At 36.0% G+C, this 25,382-nt stretch overlaps 1 protein-coding gene across 1 annotated transcript in view; it reads left to right on the top strand.

The window, feature by feature from the left end:
• The window catches only part of LOC115209736 (tumor necrosis factor receptor superfamily member 16-like), a 147,828-nt gene extending 122,956 nt beyond the window's left edge, over positions 1–24,872 (top strand). Inside the window, exons 3-4 of the mRNA XM_029778240.2 lie at positions 20,135–20,374; positions 24,632–24,872. Coding sequence (XP_029634100.1) covers positions 20,135–20,374; positions 24,632–24,831 — 440 coding nt within the window. The 3' untranslated portion in view covers positions 24,832–24,872. The remainder of the gene's footprint in view (positions 1–20,134; positions 20,375–24,631) is intronic.
• Positions 24,873–25,382: the final 510 nt, after the last annotated feature.

Genomic DNA, 25,382 nt, shown 5'->3' with positions numbered 1-25,382 from the left:
TTTGATGAAAAATCAGTGGGAAGAACCATTTCATTAAAAAAAAAGAATAAAATCAAAACAAAAACATACATACCTCTCTCTTATCTAGATAACTTCCGTCTGATGAAAGCTTAGAGTTAACCTTTATTGTACCTATTACATAACTCAAATAATGAACATCATCAATACATTGATCATATGGTATTACATAGAAATATAAACGATCAAGCAATAATTGCTTCCCCCTAGCTCTCTCTCTCTCTCTCCCTCCCTCTCTCGTAGCCATCACCAAATAGAACTATAGATTTTAGTTACAAATTTGACTTGGCTTAACTTTCATTATGCAACTCCACAAAACTCGGTTTTCTGTTGGTGTTTTTTCCTTTTATAACAACGGCGCCTTGTAAACAGTTTTTGCGCACCATTGGGGAAATGAAGAAAATAAAACCAAAAATGCATAGCTAGGGTTAGGATTTGGGGTTACAGTAACAATATTTCTGCAACGTTGCTGTGATGGTTCAAAAACAACTAATGATTGTTGAGACTGGACGATGCGAATAAGATCTTTTACGATATGCAGAAGTAACGAACACTTGTCTGCTTATATACAGTTGAAGCTGCTTATTATAATCACAAATGTTATCAACTGCTTATTATTAGCTAAAAGATTCCATCTTTCACTAATCATAAGCGACGCCCATTACATGTCCTTCGTGCATTGTGATGTCACAACAGCCGTTGATCACTGACGATGGAACATAACATATGTCATCACGCCCTAGGCAACTGCAAGCTATAGTCATGTTATATCTGACGGTTTTATGAACCTAATCCTATGCAAACTTTCGTTGGAGTTTATTGAAAGCGCGAAGTAAAATGTCCATATTACAATTATATAGATATTAAATACCGTGTGCTCCTTTTGTTTATGAGACTTACTCAACTATCCAGTGAGAGGTAAATATCGTTTAATGTACACAGTTTAAAAGATACGAGCTACTAATAATTTCCTGTTATGAAGCCACGTGTTTAGGTAGTCTGAAGATTGCTTGGAGATACAAGGCGCATTATAAAAATTTGCCTAGACACGTGTCTTCACAGCAAGAAACTATTAGCTCTTATCTTTATACTGTGTACATTAAATGTGTATGTGCGCGTGCGCGTAACTTTGAAAGTACACTTGCCACAATAAGTAATATCCAAAATGATGGCATACATACAATAATTATCGTCTAACTTTGGTCAAAGTTTTTGGTGCTTTTTACAAAATGATCAAGAAAAAATATTTAAAATAAAATCAACTGTCCCATTTGTATGACTCCTCCCATTTCCCCCTCTCCTCCTTCTCTGTCTCCATCATCTTCTCTCACTGTATGTGTGCATTGTTCCTTTACTCGTTGCCAGACGCCAAGCCTAGTATATGCACTCAACCTGCACTTCTCATATTAACTCTCCGTATCTCATCTGATTGTGGAACTTGATATGTAATGCTACGTTCATCGTGGCACATGTAAGTGCAATTTACAGGCGATTATGATGAGATGTGCTCAACTGCATTACTGTTTTGCAGTTAGATTGACTGAGCCAATGTACAGAAAGTCTCTTAAAGGACTGTACAATAATCCTTTCTTATTTTGGCACGAGGCCAGGAATTTTGGTGCGTGAGGAAATCAATTACATCGACCATAGTGCTCAACTGGTACTTATTTCATCAGCCCCCAAAAGATGAAAGTTAACCTCAGCAGAATTTGAACTCAGAACATAAAGACACACAAAATGCTACTAAGCATTTTGTCAGGTATGATAACGATTCTGCCAGCCCACCACCTTAAATGACCGCACAATAATATCAACCTTTCCATCAGTGGTTAGATACTCCATCAGTTGTGGTTCTCTTACATCACATACATAATGTTTTTATTCCGCAAATTAAATACGGTTAGTGTTAAAGCAATCAATGTTTTTAGTAATTACTCTTATCATTTGTTTAATTATCTTCACAGAACCTGTTGGAGAAATAACAATTCAGAACTTTAGAAAAGCTTATTTATTTATTATTAACTAAAAAAAAAGGATGGTGGTGGTGGTGGTGGTGGTAATAGAGGTAGTGTTGAAGGTGGTGGTAGTGGCAGTGGTGGTAATAGAAATGGCAGTGGTGATACTAGTGGCACTGGCGGTGGTAGCAGTAGTGGTGATGGTAATAGAGGTGGTGATAGTAATAGCAGTAGTAGTGGTGATGGTAATAGAGGTGATGCTGGTGACGACTTGATTATGGAATTCAGACAGGTGGCTATGATAACATTGAGGTCTTTCCTCGAAGGGTATATGCATTTATCAAATGACATAAGTGAATTGAATCTGATGGAGAATCGAAACTAGCTGACATAATAAAGTTTGGTTGCGCAAAGAAAAACCTAACCATCATTCATGCCACAGTCACCACCGCCACCACCACCACCACACCCTCCACCACCAGCTTCAGTATTAATAATTAATAATGGTGATGATGATGATGGTGATACATTTTATGATGATGTTAATGATGGTGATGCTGATGATGATTTCTTTTGATTGAGCAATCGAGTAAGAGGAGAGAAGAGGGTGACGTCAGTTTAATCGGCTCAAGTGCATTACTGCTGTTTATATTATCGACCGTTTGATGGATAAAAGGCAATAATAATAATAATAACAACAACAACAACAATAACAACAGCAATAGCAACAACAACACTCTACATTGATATTAAAGCGGTGTTATAACAAAAGGCACTCTTTTCTCTGTGTTAAGCGGTTATTGCATGTATTCTTTGATCACAGCAGTTGATGAAAGCTATCAGAGCTGATTCAGAAACTAACAAATCAGTACAATGGGAAGGCTAGTGACGATACCATATTTCCTACACTTTCTGAGTGGCAGCCTTATAGTTAGTAAATTATTATAATCAACACATTAGTTAGAGTCTACCATTCGCGCATGCAGGCATGCATATCAGTATTAATATATATATATATATATATATATATATATATATATATATATATATGTATGTGTGTGTGTATGTGTTCATATACTCAGGCTTATGCACGCATGCATGCAAATGTGCACGCTTTCTTCCGTATCGTGTTTGTGTGTGTGTGTTTGTGCTAATGAAGACGAATTAATAACAATGGTAATGATTCTTTATTGGGTTGAGAGTTAACCACTTAATGCTATTCCTTGCCTTTTAATAAAGGATTTTCCTCTTTTGAACCGATTGACAGCTTTGATTTATATGATTGGTGGAAAAGATTAGCGGTGAGTTGATGCTTGAATTGCAGATGCCCGAGTAATAGCTGTAGTAGTAGCATTAATTGTAGTAGTTATTTGGTGAAACGGTGTTGTAGTTCGTATCCCATTGTGGGCACTATGTTAATGTAGTGTCCATAATTAAGACAATCTTTTATCACAGGGTGACGGTTTAGTCGACTTAAAAGTATTCTTGATTAGCTAAAAAGCTGCCCTTGACCCTGAGTGGGAAGATATGCAAACAGATCTCTGACTTGTTTTGCAGAATTTGTTGCAATTGCTTCCTCCAGAGTCATATCCCAATGATGATCATATTCATCGCAAAAAAATTGTAAAAAAAATCGCTGGAAACAATCGCAATAATGAAAACATAGGACTCCAAAATTTCAGGATTGCAGGTCCGGATTCGGCCCAGAATGTTTTTAATTTACTCATGGAGTAAAAATTGTTATCGTACAAAAAAATTTGTTGAAAAAAGTCGTATAAAAAAATTGCCAAAAGCAATCACAGTAATGAAAACTTGGGAATGCAAAATTTCAGGATTGTGGACCCAGATTTGGCCCAGAATGTTTATAATTTACTCATGGATCAGCCTGATTCCAAAATTTTATGATCTGTTGCGCTATGGCCTCTAGGAATAAAGTTGAAAAAGTGTGACATATTGACATTCAAATTTATTATATATTGTGATATTATATTAAGGATAGACATTAGCTCTACTCAGTTAAGACTCTCCTAGAGTTAGACAATTTGAACAGTAACATAAGGCACTAATTGTATCACAACAATGCTAACTGTTATGACAAGTGTAAAATTATCTGACAAGCATTAAATTAGATGTGATGAAATCCTCTCATGGATTTAGTATGTTTTATTTGAGGAAGGTTCATTTTAGTGATATACTGTATACTGTCTGGAAATAATGGGTGGATAAACATGTCAAATAATTCTTGTGTACTACTGGTAATATGTAACCCTCTACAATCTGTTACGTGAGGAGGGAGATTTAGATACCCTGCTGGATGAAAAGCAAAACTCATTAAAGGGAAGAGGAACTTGTAATAGTCAATGGCCATCCATTAGTGTGTATATAGAGGAGTTAACCTCAATGATGAAAAATCCCCAAGCCAGGGTCACGTGAAATCATGGAGAGCAGCATGGCAGAAGTGAAGTTGGGTGTATTGACCTTCATTTGACTTATGATCTTCATTTGGTGAAACTACATGACAGTCTGGGTGGATGAGCCTCTTCAGCCAAGTCAGTCTAGGGTCAACCAATCTACTTAGCAGATTACTGCCAGTTGATAGAACTAATGGTTTATCAACTCACTTTAGTGACTTGAAAATACCATGGAGTTCTGGAATCTCATAGTGTTTCAAATTGAAGTTGTATGACTTCATTATTTAATGTCCACATTTTCATGCTTGGGTTGAATGGAGTTTATCTGAGACAGATTTTCTATGGCTGGATGCCCTTCCTGTTGCCTATTTTCACCTGTTGCTCTGCCAGGATGTTGGAAATGAATGACACTACTTATATAACAGTGATCCTCATTTACAATTCTCACATGATGTCAAGACAAGGAGACTTGAACATGTGTTCAAGTCTCCTTGTCTTGACATCATGTGAGAATTGTAAATGAGGATCACTGTTATATAAGCAGTGTCATTAGATACATAGGTGCAGGTGCAGCTGTGCGGTAAGAAGTTTGCTTCCCAACCACATAGTTCTGGATTCAGCCCCACTGTATGGCTCCTTGAGCAAGTATCCTCTACTATATCCCTGGACCGACCAAAGTCATGTGAGTTGATTCGGTTGATGGAAATTGAAAGAAGCCCATTGTACATATGTATATATATCTATGTGTGTCTTTGTGCTTTTGTTTACCTATTGCTAACTGGTGTTGGTTTGTTTACACACTCAGAAGTGACTGCAGGAGCAGCAGATATGTATTTTGATGCAGTTGTCGCTTGTCAGTGTTACTTGCTCATTATTGTGGTCACTTCTGGTGTGATTTCGTTTTGCCAAGCTCTGAAGTATATTGTGTTTTTTAACACTATACATCTATAAAGGGATTTTTCCCAGATAAAAACCACAGCTGCTGGCTTTTAGACAACATACATAGATTATATTATATTGGTAAAGTTTTTACTATAGAGCAACTTCTATTGTGTAATTCGAATCTACTTTTATGTTTCATTGATTATGTCTCACCAAAAGCATTTAGGAAGCTTTCACTTAATTGCCTGATCTGGTAGACCAACACTTCTCAAACCAGGTTCCATATGACCCTTGTGGAGGTGTGGTCTATATAAGATTTCCTTGTTAAAATTTTTATGTGATAAATTGGTTATATTTCTACAATATACAAAATATTTTAACAATTTTTTTAATGCAATTCCTAATAATATGTAATTATAAAAATATAATAAGAGTTTTTAAATAGGGAATGGTTATGTGGGTCCACCTAAGTAAATTAGGAATAAAATGGGTCCATAGTTGAAAAATGGTTGAGAAAAATGGTGGTAGAGATAACAACTAAATCTCCATCAAATCACCCCTTACTGTATTAAAAACTAGAAGATATTAGGTAATATTCTCTCAGTGACCCCTTAAAAAACAGGATGTCATGTCTAGAATGCCTGCTATTGACCATAAGTTGACTCCAAATTTACTTGGGACAATAACAATGAAAATTGGAAGCAGATTACATTAGATAATGTAGTTCTAAAAACTTCTTGGAGTCATGGCCAGAGCACCTTTTGCTATAGATATACTCATTCATAGTTCCCTATGGCTAAACAACAGCACCCAAACACTTGATCATTTTCCATTTCTCGTACCTTTTTGCATTGTATAATGAAACAACAGAAGTTAAAATGGAAACCTGAAGAAATTTCTTCATGATGAATATAAGAGTAGTGAATGGGAATTAAATCTTGGGGGGGGGGGGGAATATGAGAGTTAGAAAATAAAGACATTTCTATATATTTGGTTGTAATGTCTGCTGTAAATTTAACTGACATTGATGAGGTCATAAGGGACCTCTACATAATCTCTTGACCTACAAGAAAGTTCAGGTGTGGTTCCGGTGAGAAGTTGGAAACAAATGAGCTGCAAGTCTCCTTCTAGAGCTTAGTTGAGAAGTAAATGGGTAGATGGATTCTGCAAAGTTAGAGCATGTTTTGGCAATGGACCAAAATACCAGGTTATAAATGGTCTTTGCACTCCATGAACATCTATATATCATATTAGATATCTATACACTCTTGTGTGTGTGTGTGTCTTCTGAAAATTAAAAAGATATGAAGAGCAAAAAGGTAGAATGTGTAATTGAAGGATGAATAGCATAAAAAATGTAAATATAAACATTTCACACACACACACACACACACACACACATGCACACACACACAAAATAAAGCTATGATAGGGCAACTTCAGAAATAGAAGGTATACATGAGTATATATGTTTTTTTATATTATCTTTAATTGGCAGAAAGTCACAAAAGTGACTCAAAGGCCAACAGTTTTGTGCTCATCAAACTTACTTCAAATCTGTGAGTTTATTTCTTTACACACACACATACACAACAGTTAGTCCACATTACTCCATAAGGAGCATAGGGCCAATTTCTCAGGTATATATATTCCTTCCAGTATGGGATGCTGGTCCGTTGCAGGATTACTTATTTTTACCAGCTGACTGGACTGGAGCAATGTGAAATGAAGTGTTTTTCTCAAGAACACAATGCATTACCTAGTCCTGGAATCAAAACTACAATCTTATGATCACCAGTCCAACACCTTAACCACTAAGCCATGCGCCTCCACATGTAACACACTGAGCCATTTAAATTATGGTTACACTGCATCCAATGGACTTCCATGCAGTTTTCATCTACTAAGTTTCTCTCACAGGCATTTTAGCTATGACCATCCTCTCTTTATTTGAAGGCAAATCTTCCCTCTGGGATCACATAATCCAATGAGTTCATTGTTGTCCAACATGGTAAATTGTATTTGCAGAATTAGCTGTTATTTCTAGCAGGTTAAATGACAAGTAGAGGCTCCCTCATTGGCTCAACAAAATCTCCAGTATTTACAACTGCTGATAATGCTAGTATCCATCCATACTGATTTAGCAAACAATAATCTCTTCTTTTATTTTGCTCTCTTTCTTTCAACTCTGTTGCCATCTTTGATCCTCATTCAGACCCTGCTTTGTGGTTGGCTGTGTATGTGTGTGTGTGTGTGTGTGTGTGTGTGTGTGCGTGTGCATCTAATACTCTTATTTCTCTTTATATTCTCTCACGTTTGATTCTGTATTTATTTGGTGACGTATATACACAAAGAATTTATATTAGTATATATTATGTCTGTATTTCACATTTTCCAATATCTTTCATGATATTGGAAGCCAAAAAAAAAGAAAAGAAAAGGAAGCTTTTTCTTCAGATGTATTTACATAACATCTAATTAGGCAGTTAATAAATCGAGATCAGTCTCAAATTAATATTTCCAAAGGTATGGTGTTTAATGTGATTGTGTACATATAATTATGAGTAGAAATCCCATACCATGGTTTGCTGCAGCTCTGTCTGAGTGGATCCAAGCTACTTACTCTTAATTTCTATTTCTATTCCAGCTTCAAGTAGATATAAGAAGAGAAATGGAAATTTATATATGAGCTATTGGTCATGTGATATATAACATTAGCTAGATATAATCTGTCTATGAATCAGCATTGGTTGATTAGTAATAATGTTTATTGTTTAATTCCAAATCAGCTTCTTTTCAGCAAACCTGTGATCAAAGGTGTTCCAGCCATGCCCATCTTGTCTTTTTTCTTTACATGGTGTATATAGTAAGTGCTGTCTTGAGTCCTAGGACTCATACCCCTGATTACCCAGTTTCCCTGTTGTATAAGTTTCTGAGATCCCAACATTCTCCCTGAATAGGATACCAGTCATAGAGGTTACTTACTTACAGCTGAGTGGACTGAAGTTACATGAAATGAAGAGTTCTGTTCAAGAGCACAATGCACCACTCACTTCAGGAATTGAAACCACAATCTTGTGATTATGAGTGTGACACCCTAATCACTAGGTCCCATATATCCCAAACATTATACCATGTCACTTTCTTTTTAATAAGATGTTAGGGGATTTGGTTACTCCTTCTGGCAGATCATCAACAATGTAGAACAGGAGTTGGAAAACCTGTTTTATTATTATTTTTTTTAGCATCATGGGCTAATTGCAATTGCATTATAACCTGTGAAAGTGCATTTGTGCTGAGAAAAATAATAAATGTTTAATAATATAAATTCAGAGCTATGCAACTTATGTCAAGTTACTGCTTTTGTTTTTAGGCTTAAACTATTTTCTCCATAAGTGTTAAGTGTTTTACTGACTTCACCAAATTCAGATTTGAATGCAAGTGAGGAGCTGACTACACTTGTTAAAGAGAGCAAGTTCATTGACACAAGCTTCTGCGTTGTCATTAGAGCAAATAGATATCAATTTTGATATTCTGTCTAGGGAGGTTGGAAATTTCCTCACTAAACAGATGCTGTATTTCTTTGTCTATCCTGAAGAAGCTCGTTATGTCCAGAATTTATGTAATTGTGCTGTTCTTTCCTTTGTCCTTCATTTTGCATATGTGTTTTGAGATAAGGTATATTATTTATTATGGAGCATTATTTGAAGGAACTGTTGTGTTGGAAAAAACCGTTCTTAAATGGGCTCTTTATTAAACTGATGTACAAGACAGATTTTTCTCTTTAAATTATTATATTTGTTCATATTTTAGCATAAAGCAATTGTCTGTTATGCAGGTATCTTGAAGACTGCTCTAAATGACCTTGAAATTATTTTTATTTATAGAAAACTTTATTTATTGAGTAGTTTCTGATGTTCTGAACAAGAGCTTACTTATTGAAGAGAGGAACTACTTTGCTACATATACAAATACACTGTATTGAACGGTGCATTAAACTAGACTCTATTCACCTTCCTGGTCTTAAAAATTATTCATTGCTTCTTTGTGTTCACAGCTCATTAATGCCTGGTTATATGTAATGACCTACTGCTTTGAAAAAAGTTGCATTGTCCCAGAACGGTGTATTCAATTGCTTGTTCCGTTTAAGATATGCCTGATGGTGTTTTAGTGTATAAGTAGGTCCAGGAAGAAGCTAATGGTTTTTCTGAAAGTCTTATATAATCCCAAAAGGATGTTGTGGGTGATATCTAAGACATTTATGAATATTATATTTGCTATTCGTATCACTTTCGAGCTGTATTGCATAATGTTGGTATAATCTTTATTAGTGCGGTGGGTGCTTATAAATCTGTCATCTCTATACATGACTATATTGGTGTTGCTCAATTACTCTAATTCATTAAAAAGAGTTTGGTTCCATCAAAGCTTCCCAATTTGACATGAAACTCCTCTCCTCAGACCTTTTCCATCCACCATGTGTCCTTACTTAAAAAGAAAAGGAAAAGAAAGTGATCTTCTGACATAAATGATATCGTTGTGCTTTTGTGTTGATACAAAGTGTGTTGTTTTGTTGCAGAGGCCCTTGTTTATACATTGATGGATGCATAAGTTTGAATCCCTATCATCATTATCATCATCATCATAGGGAGGGAGAGAAAAGGTGTTGATATGTATGTCTGTTAACAATATTAAACCTTATATTTTTGCAAACACCAAACTGAGATTGAATAAAGAACAACAAAAATTGCTGGATAACCTTGCCACTGATTAAACCCCCATTAAGTTTGCACTCCCTTCTTTTGCAAAATATCTGTGAGAAAAGAATGTAAATACTGTGCAATATAATTGATAAAATGATTGAGGTGGCTATTAGTAGGTCAGTTCAAGCCTCATTGCTAATTCATTTGTTGTACTCAACTTTGAATTAGTGTTGAGACTGGTGCTTTATTCTGTTTGTTGTGTTTGCTTTTCTAATGTTTTGTTGGTGGATAGGTCTCTAGTTGATAATATAGGTTCTTACAGTGGAGGATGTAATAGAAGATTGATGTAGTTGTAGATGAGAATATGTGGAACTTAACATGGTATAAGAAGCATGTGTTGGGTTAATAAAATGTGATATCTGGTAGCAGGTAACACAGTTGTTGTTGTTGTTGAAGTTGTTACTGATGTTTAGTCCCAGATCAGCTCTGACCAAGTAGATTCATGATCAAAAGAATTCCAGGCATGACCATCTTGTCTATTTCTTACATATAGGGCCACTGTTATTTTACATAAAACAGTAAGAAGTAATTTGAAGGATATTTAGCAGCTATTTCAGTAGATTAAACAACATTTGCTCATTGTCACAGTGGAAGTAGAGGGCAATATATACAGTGGTGGTGTATTTTATTGATGTAGGATGGCGTGGTTTTGTGTGTGGTGGTAAAGAATGATGTATTAAAGTAGAATAACATGATAGGTTGTTATATTAAGTGATATGTTATGAGTGGGGGTGATTGATCAAGTGTAGGGATATTATGGTGATAGAGGAAGATGTGTTGCACATTATTGTTGTTGAAGGTCAACAGCGGTGTGAGTGTTGGTTGTTGGTGGTTGTTATAAATGATGTGTGATGTATTGTAACAATGACAGAGGGTAGGCTTTTATGTGTTATATGTAATGTATAAGGTTTTATGCGATTGATTGCTACAAAAGTCAATCATTTGATCATCAGAATGTTTGAAGGTCAAAAAGATCAAACCAATCTCCATATATGAATTTCATTGGAAAGGAGATGCTATAAATGATGGAAGATAACATTTAGTAGTGTAATATTTTGCTCTATTCTGTTGGTAAATTAAAGTAAATATTTCCTAGTGAAGTCCTCTTCTCCATGTCCACTAGGACTCATAAGGCAAGTGCTTAGCTTCAGATTTCATAATATTCTGTATAGGAGGTAAAAGATAACTCCCTTTCTATGTAAAATCGTAATCCATTCAATGCTGCAGACAACATTCCCCGTCAATGTCATTGGCACCTAATTTACGTAACTAAAATTGCTAAACAAACAAATAAATAAATAGAAAAATAAATAAATTCTGTTTCATTGAAAGCAATCAACAATTTGACTCACTGATTAGGAATTCAAATCTTTCTTTACATATTGGTTTCAAATTTTGGCACAAGGCCAGCAATTTCAGGGAACGGTAAGACAATTACATCAATGCCCAACTTGTACTTATTTTATTGATTCCAGTGTTTCACTGGTACTTATTTTATCAATCTTGAAAGGATGAAAGGCAAAGTTGACTCAGATGGAATTTAACTCAGAAAATAAAGACTGATGAAATGCCAGCTTGTGCTACCTTAATCTTTCTTTACATATCATCAAAATGTTAACATAAAAAAGCTTATTTCTACTTATGAAAAGTTTAGCATAACCTTTAGTCCCAGATCAGCCTTGACTGAACAGAGATACAGGAGTAAATCTTGTAAACTGTTAAGAAGTGCTTTTAGAGACATTTGATTGCAATTTCAAGCAAATTGAGCAACTAGATAGATGCTTCCTCATTGACTGGAAATCCACAAAAATCCAGAGTTTTGACAATTATACACTCACCCACGTGTGTGCATGCACACACACACACATGCATACACATGCACAACAAGCTTCTTTCAGTTTTTGTCTAGCAAATCTACTCAAGGCTTTGGTTGGCCTGGGGCTATAGTGGAAGACACTTACCCAAGATGCGATGCAGTGGGACTGAACCCTAGACCACATGGTTTGGAAGCATGCTTCTAAACCACCCAGGTATGCATGTATGCCAATATTAAAAAAATATATTTAAAAACAAAGAAGAGATATTTCAATTTTCTTATTCTTTTACTTGTTTCAGTTATTAGGTTGTGGCCATGCTGGGGCACTGCCTTCAGGAATTTTAGTCAAATGAATCAACCACAGTACCTTTTATTTTTTAAGCCTGGTACTTATTTTATCAATCTCTTTTGCTGAACTCCTATGTTATGGGGGATGTAAACACACCAGCACTAGTTGTCAAGCAGTGGTGGAAGACAAACATAGACACACACGCAAATATATATATATGTGTTTGTACGTACGTGTGCGTGTGTGTGTGTGATGGGCTTCTTTGAGTTTCTACCTACCAAATCCATTCACAAGGCTTTGGTCTTTTGTCAGTCCGAAGCTATAGTAGAAAACACTTGCCTGAGGTGCCACTGTAGTAGTGAACCTGGAACCATGTGGTTGGGAAACAAGTTTCTTACCACACAGCCATGCTTATTTCTAAATTATTTGTTTAATTAAATCATTAATTATCCCTAATCTCATTTTTTTGCTCTTTCTGTAACAGTTTTAAAAATCTTATCAGTGAGATCATAAACATTATTCATAACAGTATTTTATGTGAATTCACATAACGATTAGATATTTGGCACTGAGTGAATCATGAAATCAAAGTATTCATTCACATTATCTTTAAGACAGTGTGTTTGCCTTCGTTTATATATATATATGTATACACACACACACACATCATCTTGATCTCTCTCTCTATATATATACACACATATATAACAAAGTAAAGTTGTAAAGTACTGCACGAGTGGAAATATATATAAAAGAAGGTTTGAAAATGCAATTTTAAAGACTGGGTGTCTGGGAAGCCAGGTGGCTGCACCAGGTTCCAATCTCATCTGGCAGTGTTTCTACAGCTGGATGCCCTTCCTAATACCAACCACTCTGAGAGTGTAGTGGATGCTTTTTATGTGCCACCTGCATAGGGGCCAGAGGGGGCTGGCATTGACCACATTTGGATGGTGCTTTATATGTTCCACTGGTACGGGAGCCACAGGGGGCTGGCATCGACCATGTTTAGATGGTGCTTTTATGTTCCACCAGCATGGGAGCCAGTCAAGGCAGCGCTGGCATCAGCCATGTTTAGATGGTGCTTTTTTACGTGCCATTGGCACAAGAGCCAGTCGGGGCAAGGAGGCTGGCATTGCCCATGTTAGGATGGTGCTTTTTATGTGTCACTGGCATGGGGAGCCAGACAGGCGATGCTGGCATCAGTCACAACTACATTTTCCATTTGATTGTGGCTTGATTCAATTTTGATGTTGATGTACTTGATCAATGGGTCTCCTCAAACATGGCATGTCGCCCTACAATCCAAGGTACTTTTTGAGTGGGCTGGTTATGCAACACTGGTGTAAGCTACAACTGTGATCTAACTTTATTTGCCAGGTCTTCTCAATCACAGCAAATCTCCAGAGGTCTTGGTCTTTCATCATTGCCTCTGTAAGGCCCAACGTTTGAAGGTCATGCTTCACCACCTCATCCCATGTCTTCCTGGGTCTCCCCTACCAAGGGTTCCTTCCACTGTTTTGGAGTGGCACTTCTTCACACAACTCTCCTCATCCATCTGTAGTACATGACCATACCAGTACAGACATCTCTCTTGCACACTACATCTCATGCTTATGTCTAACATTTCTCTCAAGGTGCTTACACTCTGTTGTGTGTGCACACTGACATTACACATCCAGTGGATCATGCTAGCTTCATTTCTTTTGAGCCTACATATGTCGTAAGCAGTCACGGCCCATGTTTCACTGCTGTGAAGCATGTCAGTTCATACACATGCATTGTACAATCTACTTTTCACTCTGAGTGAGAGGCCCTTTGTCACCAGTAGGTGTAGAAGCTTTCTGAACTTTGCCCGTTCTAGTGGTAACACTCTCTGAGAAACTACCCCCACTACAGACTTGGTTGCCTAGGTAGCGGAAGGTATCAACTACTTCTAGTTTCTCCCCCTGGCATGTAATGGAATCTGTTTTCTGAGCATCTGTGGTGTTTATTGCCCCTGTGCATCTGCAGCACACGAAAGCTATCTTCCCGGTTGATCTTCCGTTGATGTTGCTGCACCTCTTATGTGTCCATAGCTTACACTGGGTACACTTATGGAGTTTCTACCTACATCTTTTCTACAGATTGAGCAGAGTCATCTACCTGCAGGGCGGTGTGATGTGTTCGCCTTCCTACTTACTAAGACTTTAGTTTTTGCAACATTGACTTTAAGGCCCTTCAATTCTAAACCTTGCTTCCACACCTGAAATTTCTTTTCTAGTTTTGGTAGTGATTCTGCTATGAGGGCCAGGGCATCAACATAGAGGAGCTCCCAGGGGCAACCTGTCTTGAATTCTTCTGTTATTGCCTGGAGGACTATGATGAATGAGAGGGGACTGAGGGCTTATCCTTGGTGGACCCCTAACTCTACCTGGAATTCTTCACTATACTCATTGCTAACCCTAACCTTACTAATGGCATCTCTGTATAGAGCCTGTACAGCCTTTATTAACCATTTGTCAATCCCTAGTTTCTGCATCGCCCACCAGATAAGGGATCGGGGGACCCTGTCAAAGGCTTTCTCCAAATCCACAAAAGCCAAGCATTGATGTTTATCGTTGGCTAGGTAGTCAAAACTATTGAAAAGGTTGCAAGACACAATGAAAAATTTAAGAAAATAAAAATAAGAAATAAGCGGAAATTTTACCAGTGTGTGTGTGTTAGATTATAAGGCACAAAAAGAAAATGATTCTCCCCAGACACAACAGTATATATATATAAAGATAGATATATTTCTATGTGTAAATATCTATCCATCTGTGTATCTGTAATATATAAACTTACATATACCTATCTATACTCATGTGCATACACACACACACACACACACATGTATACACTAACACACACATCTATATACACACACATATGCATGGATATACATATGTATAAAATATAAACATATACATACATACACACACAAACATACACAAGTTTTTTTTTTATATATATATATACACATGTGAAAAATTTCCAAAGCCAAGATATTCTAAAATATAATTATAGTGAAAGGTGTTCACTTTTGAAATTACAATGAGATGAGATGTTTTGTCGCGTGAAAAAATCGAACTAATCTAAAATATATAAACAGACGTGTGCGTATGCTTGTGTGTATGTATATATGTATATCATATATACACACACACATATATATACCTATACATATGTACATATATATATATATATACACACACAATCATATATGCACACGTATATATATATATACATATTCATATATATATACACACATTTCTATACATATATATTTATATACACACACATGCATATATACCTATACATACATTTGATATACATATATATAATTTCTGTCAGTAAATTATATTTTTCAGACAAATTTCAATAACTTATGACTAATTGAAACAAACAAAACCTATCTATATCTTTTACTTATGATGTACAATGTGTTATACTTCATAACTGTTGTATTATACATATAATTTTATACAATATATATATTAAATTATATATATACATAAATATGTAATCCTGAGTTGAGTTTCCCAACTGTTTACCATTGCAACCTTTTCTGGACACATTTTTCTGTTGACATAGATGCCAGTAGTGTAGATTTCAGTGGGATAGGTGTCATTGTTTTACATCTGTTTTCCATGCTGACATGGGTTGGATGGTTTGACAAGAGCTGGCAAACTGGAGGGCTGTGCCAAGCTCTATTGTTTGTTTTGGCATGGTTTCTACAGCTCGATGCCCTTCCTAATGCCAACTGCTATACAATGTGGACTGGGTGCTTTTTATGTGGAACCAGCACTGGTCGCCAAATAAGACAAGACAAACTCTCCTTGACTGAGTGGCATAAAATAAAGGAATATATTCCAGTGTGGTGCACTTAACATTTGATTCTTTTCTTAAGGAAATATTAAAGTTATTTTTTTTAATTACTGTTTTTAAACTGTTAGCCATGCTGTGAGATGAGAGTGGAGTAAACAAGTAAACATGATGGTTACGATGTGTTACTATTGGAGCATTCCAGTGGATGCAAATGGCATGTCAGTCAGAGGATACAGACAACAAATGAACAGAGAATGAAAAGGAGCTGGAACTGTTTGAAAATATGGAACAGAGATTGTGGTCAATGAAGAAAGTGGATGAGATACCAATATTGATTAGTGCACTTGGAAATGTCAGTACCCAACTACCAACATGGCTCAAAAAGATTGGAATGAATGTAAAGCTAGAACAACTACAAGAATCATCATTGCCTGGAACTGCAAGAGTCCTTCGCAGGATTTTTGAAGCATGATCAATAAACAAGTGTCTCTAATAATAATAATGGTTTCAAATTTTGGTACAAAGGCGGAAAATTCAGGGGAAGGGTAAGTCAAATACATTGACCCCAGTGCTCAACTGGTAATTATTTTTTTGAGCCTGAAAGGATAAAAGGCAAAGCCAACCTTGGCTGAGTTTGAACTCAGATTGTAAAGATGGACAAAATACACCTAAGCATTTTGCTTGGCTGGCTAATGATTCTGCTAGCTAGCTGCCTTAATAATAACAATAATAATCCTTTCTACTATAGGCACAAGGCCTGCAATTTTGTGGGGAGGGGGATAGTTGATTACATCAACCCCAGTACTCAACTGGTACTTATTTTGACCTTGGTAAAATTTGGACTCAGAACATAAAGACGGATGAAATGCTGCTGAGCATTTTGCCTGGCATGCTAACAATTCTGCTTGCTCACCACCAATAACAATAATAATAATGATAATAATAATAATTTCAATTAAATTATTTGTGAGGATTGTCTAATATTGGTTTTGTAATAAATATTCATTTCTTCTGCTTTATATGTGCGTGTATGTGTGTTAAGTATATATATTGTTTGTCTAAATTACTACATAACTTTTATTCTACAGTTCCCAACATCAACTGTCTTGATTTATCTTAGAGTTCTCTACAGAATCTAGACACTAATTTGCAGTAAAGTATCTTAACACTACAAATTCCAGACACCATGTTACTTATTACTTCTGTTCTCTTTCAAACTGAGCACATCACTTCAAAGTCTTATGTCTGGAAATGTTCATGCAGTGATTCTTCTTTTTTTGTATATTTTGTGGCTGTATTGTTCTATATGATTCATTATCTCTGTTTTAGCGAAGGCGGGGGTATTGTTTTCAGTCATGTTTGTTTGTTTGTCCATGGACAAGATATCTCAAGAACTGCTGGATGGATTTGGATGGAATTTTCAGGGATGTTTGACCTCGTAACTGGCACGAACTGAATTGATTTGGGGATTTATCCGGTACCGGACAAGGATGCTGGATTATTTGTTATATTTACTTTACATACACACATACACACACACACACATATATATATATATATATCCTCATCTTTCAGTTTGTCTACTAAATCCCCTCACAAGGCTTTGTTTGGAATGAAGCTATAGGGGAAGACACATACCCAGGGTGCTGTGCAGTGGAACTGAACTCTGAACCATGTGTATGTGAAGCAAACTTCCTACCACACAGCCCCACCTGTGCCTATATTATACATAATTTTCCCTTTATTTGTATAGACCTCTTCCTGTCTTGTTGGTGCAATAATTCATTGATAATAATATAACACATGATTTGTAAATACAACTCTAAAAAATACATTAATATTCAATATTGTTATAAAATTAGGTGTGCACAATGTATTGTGAGAATGTACATTCATATTTTCTTGTTTCACAAAGTCAAGTAAAATAATTTATGTTGTAGAAAGTGTCCATGTGTATTTTCTTGTTTATAAGGTCAAATGTGTACAAGCTGTTAACAGCTATTAGTAAAGAGAAAATAAGGTAATAAACATTTTCAAAATAGTAGAAATGGACATCACCAAAAAGATTTCTCATTCAACTAAACACATTGCTGCAGAGAGAAGAGAGAGAGAAGATAGTTTGATTATTGTTTAAAGAGCTAAAGTAGCTGACAGATTAATAATCTTTCATTGGCGACACACTAACATAACAGACAAAATGAGGTCTCTACAAATGTCTGAACTGTAAATCTTACTCGTGATTGCCAGTTAACCTGCTGCCCTCTGTTGTGCACTGTCTTATATCAGCCAACAATGGAGCCTCTATACAGTCAGCCAACCTGCTAGAAATAGTAACTAAATTTTCCTCAAATGACACTCTATTGTCTTACAAAACAAAAAGACACAACTGACCTAGAGTTATCTAATAATTGTATGCTCTCTCTCCTCTTCCCCCTCTCCCTCTGCAATGCTTCAAACAAACTACAGCACTCTTCTATGACTTGTTAGTTTGTTGTACCAAATTTAATGTTAAAAGCTTTTTGTAATAACTAAGCATCCCATTATAGAGGGAAATATAGTTCTCAACAACATAATCACTAAAGAAAATCATCCAACCCATGCTAGCATCGAAAGCGGATGTTAAACGACGATGGTGATGATGATGAAGCCAGTGATAAGTAACAGATCTATGCTGTTACTTCTTCTGAGTCAGAAAAGAGTATTGATGTAGTTGCCTTCTCCAGGTAAACACAAAGCCTAATATATATGGATATTGGATACTACTTATAGATCAATTAATTGCTCTAAAGTCTAAACCAATGTTTTCCCATAAACTTCTTTTACTTGTGGTGTGATTTAGAAGCAGCATGGTCAAATAGTTCAGAAGTTTGTTTTACAGTCATATTATACTAAGAAGATTCGGTGGTGAATTGAAACTAATTTAGTATAGTTGCTCATCTGATCACATTTTTTAACTTGCTTTTGTTTTTACTTCCAAAGCTTTTCAAATCCATATCACTCTTTATTTCAGTTGACAATGAATTGGTAAATGAAAAACTGTCACACGATGCTTGACCAGATATTTATGTACCTGGTCTTATCCATCATAAGAGTTATCAAAAAAAAAACTTCTTCTTCTTCTTCTTCTTCTTCTTCTTCTTCTTCTTCTTCTTCTTCTTCTTCTTCTTCTTCTTCTTCTTCTTCTTCTTCTTCTCTTCTTCTTCTTCTTCTTCTTCTTCTCTTCTTCTTCTTCTTCTTCTTCTTCTTCTCTTCTTCTTCTTCTTCTTCTTCTTCTTCTTCTTCTTCTTCTTCTTCTTCTTCTTCTTCTTCAATAAATATATATATTTTTATAAAATGAATAACTTTTCTTTTTATTTATATCAGTGATTCCCAATCTCTTCTTAACACATTTTTGCAAGTCAATATTTCTCCAAGATCCATCTTTTTAAATGCTTAATCATTTGGCATTCAGATTCCCTTTCAAATGTAAAGCTTATTTATTATACTTATTTTTTATAATTAATTATACATTATCTCGTAACTTCAAGATTCCAATGGCATAATTGTGTATTTTTAGAATGACATTGTAGAGTAGGTGTGAAAGGTTGGATTTAGCAGTTTAAACATAAAACGGGTAGAATATCTGAGCTGGATATGCCAATTTGAAAGCTAAAGAGTCAAGTCAGAAGCTTAACCATTTGATACTTTTCATCCCACAGCTTTGTTTGTAGTAAATGTTGTGTTTTAGCCCTTATGGATTATTCTATAACATGTCCATAAGCATTTTTTCATATTAAGAGAGATTTATAAATTTTTTTTTTTTTTGGTAACTGTTTCAGAAATACTACTGTAACTCATTCAAAGGGAACATCAAAATAAGCTTAATCAATGGCAGTCTCATGGCTTTACTAGAGATGCAGCACTGTGTTGGCAGTAACCTTCCACTTCTGCCTGTAGGTCTGCACTCTAATGATCTATCTGAACTGTGACCATGCATAAAGGGCTAATTTCTATCACTATGTAGCTCTTCTATTTATTATCTATTGCATACCTATAATTTCTTGTATATAAACCTGCTTTCTTTCTTTCTTTGATTTTTTATTAACTGAATCCAAAAGTATATATATAATGGTTGTTTGAAAAATATATTTCAAATATGGTTTCTTATTTTGCAGCTGGCAAAGGTTATGCAAGCCGTTATGAAGAAACGCGCATTGATGTAATTCCAATTTATTGTGCCCTGCTTGGCGCAGTTGTATGTGGCCTGTGTGGCTTTGCAATTTATAAACACTGCCAACGTCAGCGTAACAAAAGGCTTGGTGCTAGAGACAATGCTATGCATGAAGATGTGGAATATTCTAAAGCTTCTGGAAGAGATAGTGGTATTGTCTATGATGACTCAGGCATTAAAACATGTGAGTAGATCAAACAACATTTTACTTGATCATTTTTATATTTTTTGAAGTCTAGCATTGCGTACATTTTTAACATGTGCTGCATTATGTTTGAGCAGCAATGAATCATTTAATTCTGCCCTCCCTCGTGACTGATCACTTTGCATTTATTAGTTTCTATATGTTGATGTGTGAAGTAACATTAAAACTATGTAAAGATCTGAAGTTGCTAAAGTAACAAGATGAAGTCTGTTTAAAAGGTTAAAATATCAAACGCAATCAATAGACATTTGTCTTCTGGCTTGGAAATTATATTAGGATTTCTGTTTGACTTTCAACAGCTTATTATATACTGTTTATTTTGATTTACGTATTGTCATTCCATTCCCTATAGCTTATTTCTTATATAGTCATTCTTTGAATCACTTTTGAAGAGTTTCCTTCGTCTTTCATTCACATTTTAAGTCTTACTTAAATATTTTTTTAATTATCCAAAAATAGAAGGCAAGTTTGGTATGTTAAAATATTTAGTTAAACTCCATGTTGTTTCTGTTGTTGGTGTGGTTTGGTCTTAGGCCAGCCCTGATTTGAGCAGACCTATATGATTGAAAGCAATCAAGTTGTGACTGCCCCATCTTTTTGCAGACAGTGTATATTCAGATCTATTTTACCCAATATATTTTTTAACATAATAAAGTTGGATTTGAGGGAAGTTTGGTTACTGTTTGTAGCAGGTCAGTGTTGAGGCTCCATGTTTTTTTCTTTTTTTCTTTATAGTTCAAGACAGAAGAATACTTTAAATATGTGTAATTAGAATCGTGCAGAAATATTTTGATAAAAGATAGTAACTTCTAATGTATTGTAGTGCACCTGAGAATTATATACAATAAGTTAAGAATTTTTTTTTTTCAAGAAGAAATAAATTGTATATTATAGTTTAGGTGGATAGATAGATAGATAAGTAGGTAGATAGATTTAGATATATAGAACAGGTACCAAAAATCTTAATATATCTGTGTGTGTGTGTGGGGGGGGGGTGCATGCATGATGCATGGCTGTGTGGTTAATGAGTTCACTTTGAAACTGAGTAGTTTTGTATCAGTCCTGCTGTGTGACACCTTTGGTGTGAGAGTCTTTTATTTATACCCTAAGATTGACTAATGCCTTATCAGTAAAATTTGGTAGACAGAAACTGTGTAGAAGCCTATCACACACACACACACACACGCAGACGTCTGCGTGTGTGTGTGTATGTATGTAAGTTGTCCTGTGTTTTCATTTGTGTTTACTCTGCTTTGGAAGCAGTGCTGTCATTATTGTCCTATAACTCAGTCATTTGACTCAAACTAATCTCTCCACAAACTACAAGATCTGAATTAAGAAGATGGGATAATCAGGAGCTGAGTGTATATCTTTGATTCTAGGTCTGCTCAATGAAGGTTGATTTGGAGCTAAACAGTAACAATAATCACAACCACAATCCTCAGGTAATCTCTATTGCTGTTGTTTAACCCTTGGTCATCCTTGACTAAGCAAAGCTATGTTGAACTATATTCCATCCGTAACCAGCCTATCCTCTTTAGAAATGAATATTTATAGCTAGGTGTAGGAGTGGCTGTGTGATAAGTAGCTTGCTTACCAACCACATGGTTCTGGGTTCAGTCCCACTGCATGGCACCTTGGGCAAGTGTCTTCTACTATAGCCTCGGGCTGACCAAAACCTTGTGAGTGGATTTGGTAGACGGAAACTGAAAGAAGGCCGTTGTATATATGTGTGTGTGTGTGTGTATGTATATGTTTGTGTGTCTGTGTTTGTCCCTCCAACATCGCTTGACAACCGATGCTGGTGTGTTTACGTTCCCATCACTTAGCGGTTCAGCAAGAGAGACCGATAGAATAAGTACTAGGCTTACAAAGAATAAGTCCTGGGGTCGATTTGCCTGACTAAAAGCGGTGCTCTAGCATGGCTGCAGTCAAATGACTGAAACAAATAAAAGTAAAAGAAAAAAGCTACATTATCTAATGGTGCCCTCCCTTTTCAAGAGGGCAGGGTTTACTGCTATTTCCAAAAGGGCCAGAATTCAAAGTCTAGTAAGTTTAACTTAGCCTTTCTCCCTACCTGGATTGATAAAATAAAGCATCAGCACTGGAGCATATCTATTCCCCTGTAAAACATATTAGATGTGAATGGAGCTATAATGATGGTCCTTTAGTGGTTCACCAGGAGTGACATTGCTGGAATTTGTTCCGCCTAGAGTCGTTCTTGGGTTTTCCATTCATACCCTGCAAAATCCTGTGTGGTAAGAAGTTTGCTTCCCAGCTGCAAGATTTCAGATTCAATACCTGTTTGTGGCACCTTGGACAAGCGTCTTCTGCTGTATAGATGTGAGCCAACCAAAACCTTGTGAGTGGATTTGGTAGAAGGAAACTGAAAAAAGCCTGTCATGGGCACAGGTGTGGCTGTGTGGTAAGAAGCTTGTTTTCAAACCACATGGTTCTGGGTTCAGTCCCACTGCATGGTACCTTGGTCAAGTGTCTTCTACTATAGCCTCAGGCTAACCAAAGCCTTGTGAATTAATTTGGTAGACAGAAACTGAAAGAAGCTGTCATGTATGCGTGTGTCTGTGTCTTTGTGTCTGTCCTTCACTACTGCTTGACAATTGGTGTTGGTTTATGTTCCAGTAACTTAGTGGTTTGGCAAAAGAGACTGATAGAATTTCATACTTAACAAAAATAAGTACTGGGGTTGATTCATTCAACTAAAAGTTCTTTAAGGCAGTCCCCCACCGTAGCTGCAGTTAAATGACTGAAACAAAAAAAATAAAAGATAAATATATATTGGTTATTGTATTGGCATCCTGTCTCGGGAGACATTGGAGTTCGCATGTTTTTTTTTTTTTTTTTTTTTTTTGTGTCTAGTCAGGCTTTTAATTTCATGTCCTGATACATTCCTGGCTGTGGCTGTGTGTCCTATCCTGGACAAAACACTCCCTCTGGCAGTTACCGCAATGTAGTGAAGTGAAGACTGTTCCTGGCTGGTTGTAGTGCCATAGTCTCTTGTTTACGTCTCTTCCTTTCTTTCCATTTCTCCTCTCTCTCTCTGTCACTCTTTTGTATTCCCTCTTTTTACTGACGTCGCCATTCCCATGGTTGACGGCAACTGCCTCCCAACCGCTAATATTGATGGAGGCAGTTCATATCCCTTTTGCAAACCCTGTAACGTAAGATCGGTCTACCCACAGACCTATATTGGTTATAGAAATACATAAATCTGGAGGAGAAGCACACTCAAAGATGTAGAGCAGTTAATATTATAGTGGGGTAGGCTGGTTTATAACCCCATAAACTGGCCTGCCCAACTATAATAAATATATACATATCTGTGTGTGCATGTGTGTCTTTTATTTGGACATCTTCTGGTGTCTATAAAAATAGTGTCACTGTTATATAGGCAATGTTCTTTGTTTCCAATCATCTGAAAAACATATCTGGCCATGAGAAAATATTACTGTGCTTTGAAATAGGTGAATATTGGTCATAGGTAGGGTACCCAGCTGTAAGAATTCTGCCTGATCTATGCTAGCATAGAGAAGTGGACATTAGAATGATGATGATAGTGATAATAAGGTGCCACTTCGCTGACAAAACCTCCACCCATGGCAGACTAACCTCTACACCCCACATTAGCTCTACGAGTGCTTGCTAAGTAACCTATTTAAACTGTACTACTTCATACTGAACCCATTTGTCATTGCTAGTTTTGTTGTCATTGTTAACATCGTCATCTCACATTTAACATTGCTTTTCATGCTGGCATGGGCTGGATGGAGTACACTGAGGAAGATTTTCTATGGCAGGATGCCCTCCTTGTTACCAGTAAACATGCTTCCAATCAAAGTAATATTTGCCCATAACCAGACATGTGTTTGCAGAATATTGGAAATGAATGATTCTGCTTGTATGACTGACACTCATTTACAATTATAAGACAGAAGATAGAAAACACACACACACACACACACACACACCACACCACACCACACCACACCACACACACACACACACACACACTTGTTTCCATTTATTCAAAATGATTTTCATGACTGTTGTCAGTCTAGGGCTACAGTAGAAGACAAATGCCCAAGGTACCACACTGTGGGGCTGAACCTGAAACCATGTGGTCAAGAAGGAAATTTTTAAACCTATACAACCACATATCCACCTGTGTATATATATGCATATATTTTAATTATTTTTCTTATTTTTTCTTTATTACAGGCTACAACCAGAAGCAGATGGCACCTTTAAAAGTCCAGAACAATAAGGAGTCTTTAATACCTGGCTTGCTGTCAGAAATTTCATTGTCACCTGTGAATCCGCAAACTGTGAATAATGGAGAATGCCGTCACCATCCAAGCAATGGACATCAACCAAATTGGAATAACCAATGCCAGAAATATCACATGCAAATGTCTTAATCATTACTGATTACAGTCATATGAAATATATATAATACCTACATAGATTATTATTATTATTATTATTATTATTATTATTATAATTATTATTCCAGTCAAGTGAAAAGTACATACATATATGTATTCATATATAGATTCATATATGTTTAATATGTGTGTATGCATGTGCTTATGACTGTGTAAGAGAGAGTCTGTGTGTGTATGTGTGTGTGTGCGTGTGTGCACATGTGCGTACATGTATGTGTGTATATATATATATATTCACACACACAAACACACACTTATAGATATATACATGCGTTATATATATATAGGAATAGCTGTGCTTCACAACCAAGTAGTTGTGGGTTCAATCCATCTGCATGGTTTGCTACAGCCTCGAGTTGACTAATACCTTAAGAGGCAAATTTAGTTGAAGGCTGCTATATACATGCATGTATATATATATATATATATATATATATATATATATATATATAATATGTTTATGTATATAGGTATGTGTATATGTGTATGCATGTATGGGTGTGGGTGTGCATATTATACAGCGG

This window comes from Octopus sinensis, linkage group LG3 (genome assembly GCF_006345805.1).
Source record: "Octopus sinensis linkage group LG3, ASM634580v1, whole genome shotgun sequence".
Lineage (NCBI taxonomy): Eukaryota > Metazoa > Mollusca > Cephalopoda > Octopoda > Octopodidae > Octopus > Octopus sinensis.
Note: the sequence above shows the minus strand (reverse complement) of the source record. Positions and strands in the feature narration are given on the sequence as shown.